Source organism: Ricinus communis, chromosome 6 (assembly GCF_019578655.1).
Source record: "Ricinus communis isolate WT05 ecotype wild-type chromosome 6, ASM1957865v1, whole genome shotgun sequence".
NCBI classification, from domain to species: Eukaryota; Viridiplantae; Streptophyta; class Magnoliopsida; order Malpighiales; family Euphorbiaceae; genus Ricinus; species Ricinus communis.
In genome coordinates this window covers 23,573,574-23,583,040 of record NC_063261.1, presented here as the reverse complement: position 1 = coordinate 23,583,040, position 9,467 = coordinate 23,573,574, and the positions used below count along the sequence as shown (strand labels likewise).

The 9,467-nt window shown below is 30.3% G+C and overlaps 1 protein-coding gene across 2 annotated transcripts; it reads right to left on the bottom strand.

The window, feature by feature from the left end:
* Positions 1 to 6,080: 6,080 nt before the first annotated feature.
* Positions 6,081 to 8,362, bottom strand: LOC125370381 (B3 domain-containing protein Os04g0386900-like). 2 transcript variants are annotated; one of them, XM_048375507.1, is made up of 5 exons: positions 8,208 to 8,362; positions 7,953 to 8,062; positions 6,996 to 7,275; positions 6,722 to 6,891; positions 6,081 to 6,499 (listed from the first exon to the last, which is right to left on the bottom strand). In XM_048375507.1, exons 2-5 carry the CDS (start codon positions 7,956 to 7,958, stop codon positions 6,419 to 6,421), a joined length of 537 nt encoding a protein of 178 aa, XP_048231464.1. In that variant the 5' UTR covers positions 7,959 to 8,062; positions 8,208 to 8,362; the 3' UTR covers positions 6,081 to 6,418. The 2 variants fall into 2 exon arrangements, with proteins under 2 accessions (XP_048231464.1, XP_048231463.1); XM_048375506.1 differs by lacking the exons at positions 7,953 to 8,062; positions 8,208 to 8,362 and adding an exon at positions 7,364 to 7,539.
* Positions 8,363 to 9,467: the final 1,105 nt, after the last annotated feature.

Sequence of the window (9,467 nt, the reverse complement as noted above, 5' to 3'; positions counted from 1 at the left end):
GCTGTCAAAAAATTAAAAGAGCTGGCCCACAATCCGCCACCTCTTACAATCCCGTCAGCAGGAGAACTTATTCTCCAAACAGGATGCATCCCGACTATGCATGGGGGGCCATCCTCCTAGAAAAGCTCCACGACAAAGAACAACTGTGTGGATATGCATCGGGTCAGTTTTCCTCTTCAGAAAAACATTATCACACAACCTACAAGGAAATTCTGGCAGTCAAGTACGGGATAAAAAAGTTTGAATTCTTCCTGATTGGACAGCACTTCCTGGTTCGGATGGACAACTCTTCCTTCCCCAAGATTCTTGAATCCAACCAGAAGACCTTGCCTGAGCCCCAACTATTGCGATTAAAATCATGGTTCGGCCAGGGTATGACTTTAAGGTTGAGCATATAAAAGGGATAAGAAACCTAATCCCGGATTTCTTATCCAGACTTTCTAAGCCTCAGAATCAGCCTATAGTTCTTCTCACCTCTACAATAAATCTTCCCATAATCTTTATGGCCTCCTCATCCTTCAGATCCAACCTACAATCTCCTTCACCACCAGACCTTCCCAACAACCTTACAACCAAACAAGTCACAGACTTTGCTCGAAACATGATGTTCCATTATTTGGCAACTTTTCAACAAATCTTCTCACTCCCAATCCAACCCAACTTCTTCTTTCCAGACTACCCTTGGTGTTTGATTTACCACTTATCCCCTGAACATCCAAAGCATGAAAGTGAGTTATGGTTTCTATGGTGCCTATCTACAGTCTGTCATCATGCTATAGAGGTGCCTATTATGAATCTCTTACACTTCTTCAATAATGAAACTAACTCGGGGTCTTATCCATGGAGATTCCTTACCTGGTTCAAAACTCCATACCAATGGACAGAAGATCTCCTTAAACTTATTCATGGGCACCAGTTATTCTCAGACAATAATTCCAGAGCTTCGGAATACCATGCTATTTTCATATTACACAGGCCCTATCTCCGACTATCAGAAGACACCTATGCAACTCAAAATATCTGTCACTATTGGAGAACACTTAATAGTCCTTTACATCTTGCTCCTCCACCAATCACAGAAGAACTAAAACGGGCCCTGCGATGCAGGGAATGAATTAAGGACGGTAATGTATCTACACCATTAGTCTGCACCTTCAATGGACATCAATCAACTGAACAATCCATTGAACATTTCTGTTTCTCTGATCTTCCAACTCCTCTGGACGACCCTACCTTAACCAGGGCACAGCAAGAAGCCCTCATGCAAGACTCCCAGCCAATGGATGATGACTCATATGATGACGTCTTCTGACCACATACAACTGTCGGCCACTCTTAAAGAATAATAATTAAAAAAATAAAAAGAGAATAAAAAAGAAAATAATAAAATGCATGTTTAAAAGGCAACAATATAATGATAAGTTTTCATTTATTCAAATTCATAAAATAAATTAATACACGAATATCTTTTTACATATTTTTTGTTCATCAAATTTATTATATGTTTTTGCTATCATATAATCATCTGTATTTTATTCATCAAATTTATTATAATCTATTCTTACCATATATTTCAAAGTTTATTTTTTTTATTTCTACAAAGGTCAAAAATAATGACAATGTAGTATTGATTATTGGAGAAATTAATAGATACAATATATTAAAGCAAATGCTATATTATTTAATTATTTTATCAATCGCTTTTGTATGATGACAAGCTTTCTTTTTCTTTCAAATACGTGAAACACTTGATTTTGTCTTCATTAGATGTTAGGTAATTGGTCCAGAATTCTTTTGATAATGCATATGGCAATGCTGTACTGATTACCTTTGACGAAATATAAGAATTAAAAACTTTTGACAGGAAGATAAGCCAGGTAAATCTTGTACTTTTGTGAAAGATAAATATAAAATGAAAATATTATGGCTGAAAAGAGATGAAAAAGAATCATGCCTGATCAATTTTTTCATGTTTTTGCTTTTAATTGAAGTAAAGGAACCTTTAGGAGGGAATAAAAGAGAAAATTAACATGTTAATACATTTAAAAAGAAAATTCTATGTAAATACTGTTATCAGTTACAAATTTTTTAAATAATGATTAAGATTTTATAGTATCATAATATGTCCAAATTATATATGAATATTTATAATATTTTATAGCTCTAATGATATATTTTTTTATATAATATAGTAGAAATAAGTGTTTTTATAACTCACTTAAATTTAATTGTCTATTTTTAAGTAATATTAGTAAAAAAGAAAAAATATGGAGTTAAATATTAAAAAATGAGCTTAATTGGACATGTACGTGTTAAGACCCAAGAGTAAGACATGTGGACCTACTATTTGTCGTGCTAGCAGAATTATACAAGGTCTAAGGCAGGAATTTTAGTCCTTTTGTATAATTATTAGAATTTATATTAAGAGTTATTTGTGAGATAGTATTTGATGGAGATAATGATAATTATATATTATATAGATTTATATTAGATATACATCTTTAGGAAGATATATCTTGGAAGAGGACTCTTTTCTATATATATTTCTACAAATCTAGTTTTAAGAAGGAGATAAGAGTTTTCGCCTATCTGCATATGTCCACCATTATTCTCTCTACAATTCTTCTATAAATATTTATTCTTAGTTTTTATTGTTCTATTAAGATCAAAGAAGCTTTTTAAAAAGTGGAGAGTGATGACCAATGATCTTTATACCTTGAAGAATTTTTGAATTTCGAGGGTTTTTTATTTTCTGTTTTGTTTTGTTTCTTTCTATTTAATACTATGATCATTGGGTTAAATATATTAGGCTAGTTTTCATAAGTGTTTAGTTTAACTTTTTTTTTTACTTTCGTATGAATCTTATTATTATTTTTTATTTAATGTGTGATTTCTTTACCTTTATATTTTTATTAGTTTCAATTATTATTGTTAGGTAATCATCATATTGATTTAATAATAATAATTGTTATGAAAATATTTAGGTTAAATGTATTAGAGACACCATCTTTGCTTCAATCTATATTGGTAGAAGAAAATTTAGTTGCGTCATTAGTTTGAGTTACTAAAGGAAAATGCATATCAATATCTCATTCGTTAGATTTAGACTTAAAGTAAAATAAGGAGATTACTAAGTAATTGGCTAGGTTAAATACTGTCTTTAGCATATAGTTTTAAATTATAAGCATTTGCGTTTGCGTTGCATATTTATTTATTATTTGGTTACTTTACTTTATAAATATTATTTTTTCAAAGTACTAGTTTAGAGTATTTAGATTTAGTTTTATTGTTTCGTATTGATAATTAGTCTATGTAATAAGTGGTATCATATTTCTTTAAGCTAGTACTCGCAAACACACAAATCATTCTTAATTATTTTTTATAGATTTACTGCTTTATTATAAGAACAATTCGTGCATTTGTGAGTACTAACTTAAACATATCAATATCAATTTTAGAGTCATTTTAATGTGTCATTGGTGTACCTTACCACATAAATCTATAAAAATAATTTTTTTAATTTATAAAAATAATTAAATACTAGATTAATAAGTCATATATAGTTAGTTATAGCACTTGTGAGTACTAACTTAGACATATCAATATCAATTTTAGAGTCATTTTAATGTGTCATTGGTGTACCTTACCACATAAATCTATAAAAAATAATTTTTTTAATTTATAAAAATAATTAAATACTAGATTAATTACTCATATATAGTAGTTAGTTATTGATCAATCAAAAATATTATTTTTATTTATTAAATTCTTTATTAATTTTTAGAATTTAATCAATAATATTTTACAATTATGAGATTCACCCATATAATTTTAATTTATAAAAATAATTAAAAATATTAAAACCATTTATATTTCCATATGTAACTATGAATCCAAATTCTCATTTACAATTCATGCTTAAAAAATAAAATAAAATAATTTAAAAACAGAAAAAAAAAATCAACAAACAGAAAACAACTGAACTCTATACGCTCGAAGATGGTCCAGCTGCAAATAGAAAAAAAAAAAAAAAAAGCAAACAAGAGCCAAATCCACCAATTTCATCTCTTTTCTTTTAGCAATAATTAAGTAGGCCTCTCTAATTTCCATTATAACTTTCATCTCTCTCTAACTAAAATACCTATTCATGGGCTTGGGTAACCGTAAAATATGAGAAACACCAAATCCTTCTAGGGGCTTGGACACATTATTTTTAGTACAAGTCTGGCCCGGTCCGGCCTGATGTCTAGTATAGTTACTAAATAATAGGTTTAAAATAAATATGTCATAACTTCTTTTTATAATTAAATGCCTTATACCACTTATCTAGCTATATCTAGTTATTATTTCTGCTTATAGTTTTGTTATTATTAAAACTATAATCCCGGTCCGGCCCATGAACAGGTCTATTTACAGGTTTAATAGTCGCTTGGGCCAGACTTTTTGAAAAATTTAAGGCTCGAGCTTGGGTAGAGAAATATTAAAAAATCTTCAAACTTGGGCAGGCTCGGGCTTGTTCAAAAAAAAGTCAGGCTCGGCTCATGAACAGGTCTAAATCAAACACTGCCAATTCCTTTCTCTCTCTCTCCCTAGTGCAAAAGTTCACTCTCAAAATACCAATTCCTAGTCAATTTAATTCTCATTTCCACATGTTAACGATGTTGTTTATTGTAAAACACCTACTTGAATTTTATTTTTGAGATTTTTATTAGTATTGTCAAAATGGCAACAGGTCATCATCACTACTGTCTTTCTCCTCAAGCTTCATTTTCTTGGCTTTTGCATAATTACTATCCAATGCAATCAACTATATATTCATATGCGATATTAATTATTAATTATTATATTTTTATTAGTTAATTTATTTATTACTATTAACAATTTATAATTAAAATTCAATTAATAAAAATACAACAATTAATAAATGAAGCCACATGTCATCATATAATTAATTTGATTTATGAATAATGTGGTAAACTTAGCCTACCTAAATATTTCTCACGAAATTTCACTTTTGTTCATAAAAGAAAAAAAAAACTAGCTTTTGAGATTTTATGTCCTATGAATTGAGGGAGATTATTATTTAGACTTAGTGTATACACCACAACTAATAGGAGAATGACACATATGCATAAGTTTTTTACACATTGGTATTGAATGATTGGCACATACCCCGTTGTTTAAAACTAATGAATATGTGTCAATCATCTATCAGTTTGGTATATAGATAAGGACATACACCAAGCTTATTCAAGAATTTTTATAAATTTATGCGGATTAAGATGAAGTTCTTATCTAGTCTTGATGTATACATCACGATTAATAGAAGAGCGACATGTATAAGTGTTTTACACTTTAATATTAGATAATAATATACATATGCTTCATCATTTAAAACTCATGAATTTATATCAATCATCTACTAGTTTGGTGTATAGATAGAGACACACACCAAATTTATGCAAGAATTTTTTATAGATTAGTACGAATTCAGGTGAAATTCTTATATAGCCTTGGTGTATACATCACGATTAATAGAAAAGTGAAATGTATGCACGAGTGTTTTACACTGTAGTATTGAATAATTGACATATACTTTATTATTTAAAACTAATAATATATGTCAACCATCTGCCAGTTCGGTGTATAGATAGAGACACATACCGGACTTAGATTAAAAAAATATAAATCATAAATTACAGTTTGGGTTCAAATTCTACATTATTTAACTTCACCGAATCCGAATATTGTTACAAATTCTGTTGTTGATAAAAGTTAGCTTAATTAACTCTTAAAAAACTTAATACTTTGCACAGTAGATGCTTTTATTTTCATTTTTTTTTCTTCTTATTATATCCCAACTTACAAGCTTTCTCTTATTATTTTTACTTCAATCACTAAAACAAAATAGCCTGAATTTTTCAAATGGTTATCATGCTAGACAAAAATAGAAGTTAGAATGCTGAAAGAAAGTAAAATTATGATTTCATTTTAGAACAAAGGTCTTAACTGTATATCTGAAATTTGAGGGACTTTATACTATCAAAGTTCTTAAATTAAATTATGTGATTGTCCTTAAACCCTCGACAATAATTCTGCCAAACCATACAAGAGAAGAAAATAAAGTTGAAAGTTCTCAAGTCTCAACACAAAACAAATTAAATAGCACTGCAAAAATTATTTCGTTGCGATGCATCGGTAACGACTGATGAATATATCCTCTAAAGAAGAAATCCAAGATGGGATTGAACAAGTTACTTCACATTTCTGAAAATGGAGACTTTTAGCAACAGAATTTATGGTTAACCAACTCAAATATGCAAACATCTCCAGCTTGCAGTGAGTTTCCCTTTGCAAATGAAGCCCATCCTGCAGAGAACCAACCTCGATGAGAACGGTAGATTATTATTTTTACAGGCTACTGTCTCCTTCCGAACTGTAAAATTACATTCTCTTCCCTTTTCTTGGTAAGTTCCGTGAGAAACTGTGTCCCTATATTCTGCACAAGGAAAATATTTCAAATATCAGCAGGTCCAACAAAATCTCACTTTTGCATTCACAATTTAATAATATGATATGTCAGAAGAAACAATTGATCATCTGCTGTTATATTTCGAATCTAACTTAATTCGTTCCTTCAAGATTAAATTTCTAAACACATGGTCAGATATCAGTATCTCGACGTTTCTATTACATGCATGAATATGGTTCAAGATCCTACCACAGAGCCGCGCACCAGATGGTAAGGTCGCATATTCACTTTGAAGAATGGATTCAAGGAGGTAAATTTGTTGGCAGCTTCAACAGCTTCAGAAACCTTTGAATATGAATGCCTTTGCATAAATTTACTGTTGCGAGAACTCTTTTCCTGTTTCAATTGCTTGCTGTTTCCTGCATTACACCAACTTAATGCGAGGTAACTTCTGTTTTCAGAATCACATTATAATCTTATAAAGAAAATGAATTAACCATTGCATTCAGAAATAGTAACTGACCGAGTGATGGATTAATCTTTGAATCCTTCTTACATCGAAAAATGACAACATTCAATGTAGTTTTCGTGCGATTTATTAGTTCAAATACACAAACATCACCAACTTTTAAATGATTTCCAGATGCAAATTGTTTCCAGCCATGACCCAATCTAGCTGTTGCTTTTCCATTGGTCAAGTCATGATTGTACACAACAGACCATGTCTTCCCATTCACAGTACTGAGGATGGCGTTATCACATTGCTTAGCAAAATATTTCTTGGCAAAGCTAGCTGGTATAGCCTACACAAACGATGAAAAACAAAAGAAGAGACAAATTACAATCCTAAAAGGATTATTTATAACATATAGATTCAGATTGAATACTAACCAATCTATGTGCAGGATGTACATATGTTGGCTTCATTGCAATAATGAAGAATGGATTTTCAGATTTAAAATAAGTCGTTGCTCTATTAAGTGTTTTAGCCTTTTCCTCATCACTTAATGGTTTTATTCTGAACCTTAACTCGTCTAATGACCGTCTCTAACAAGAAATGCCTCTTTTCCTTGCTGCAAAATCAGTCCTCTAGTAAGTATCAAGAAAGGGAGTTCAAAAAATTTTCTTGGGAAGAAATTGAATACTTTCAACTTGTCCTATAGATTCTGGAGCTTTATCTTCTTATTAGGTGGAGAGAAAGAGAATGTTCCTGGTGAATTCTTTCTTGTTTCCCAAGACGGTGAGAAGGCGCTCAAGATTTTAACAGAAACATTACTTTCAGAGTTTTCAAGATTAGGCTCACAATCAGTATCTCCATTGATGGTACTGACTAGATAGTCTATTTCTGTAGCACTTTTGTCAAATATGATCACATTGAAATTATAATTTTTTTGATTGTATTTAAAAACTAGGAAGAATCCATGGTCTAAGGAGTAATACTTCAGAATTTCTTGCCAGCCATTTTGTAACCAAATCTCACCATCATGTTTGACAAGCTCTACTTTCCATTTTTGCACCGCTAGGGACTTTCAGGACAACCGGAGTTGAGAGATCATTTCCGTACCTTCTCACGAATCTTCTTAGAATACCCTGATACGTATGTACAAATATTTAAAAACAGCCCTTTGGCACATAAACTGTACAAAATAAGAAAAGGAGAGAGAAATCTAACCCAGGAAATTCTAAAATAAAATATTACATAGCAATACAAGAGCAAGCATAGAAGAAGACTTACAAGCTTCTCATCATGAATGGTATCATTAAGAATTATCTTGAAAAGATGTGGCATATTTTTAAGGCAGGAATCCATTGTTGAGCTAAGTATTCTTCATGGTTAATAACATAAGGGAAGTAACTCAGGTAGCTGGAAGGGCAGAGGGGCTGGATAGATCAAGCTAGCATTGCAATGGATTGAGCCCATGTTCGTATTAAATTCACTGTTTTATTCATTGTTTTGTTCAGTTGTTAAAGCATCGGTTAGCTAAAAGGCACAGCTTTGGTTTTGATGAACATATATAACATTTAATTGCAGCAGCCCAGTACATAACAAATATGACATATAATATTTTTGTTTTTATAAAAATACCATGCAAAAAATATTTTAATAAAAATATTATATATCAAATCATATAAGTTAAAACTAAAATAAATAAATATCAAATGTTTAATATTTTTTTTAATCAACAATTTCTTAAAAGTTATGAGGTAAGTAGTAGGGCTGAGCATGGATCTCGGTGATTTCCGCCCGAACCGAATAACTGTACCGAAAAATACCAGAACCGAAATAACAGAAATTTTTTATAATCGAATTGAACTGATCCGAATTTTTTTACTATTACGGTATGGTACTGGTTTTTTAGTAAAAACCGTACCATAACTATATCAGAACTGATCCGTCTTATACTGCTCCGGACCAAACCGTAGCACCGAATTTTTTTACATATATTTATTAATAGTTATTTATATTATATAAATAATACCTATTAAAAATAACTATAATATTATAAAATACTTAATACTCTATAAAAAAATTATTTTATATTTATCATTTTATATAATTCAAACAATTATTATCGAAATAAGAAAAAATACTACATATTAAAAATAACTATAATATCATAATATACTTAATACTCTATAAAAAAATATAAGTTATATATTAATATATCATATAGTATACTGATACTAATATACATTACTCTAATACTAAATTTATAATTTACTATCTACTAACTTAACCCTAATACATTTTCTTACCACATACTACAAGCCTACACCTAACAATTTGAATACACCGTCTTCTTCTTTAGAACACACCGTTGCACCTCCCATTTTGCAATTCAGAAAGACAAAATCCCTAAGGCAAATTTCTGGACAGAAAATCAAAAGGAAGAAGGAAGAAATTGGATTATGTATACGTCTTCCTATTTAGAACACACCACCGTACCTCTCAATTTTCAATTCATAAAGACAAAATCCCTAAGGCAAATTTCTG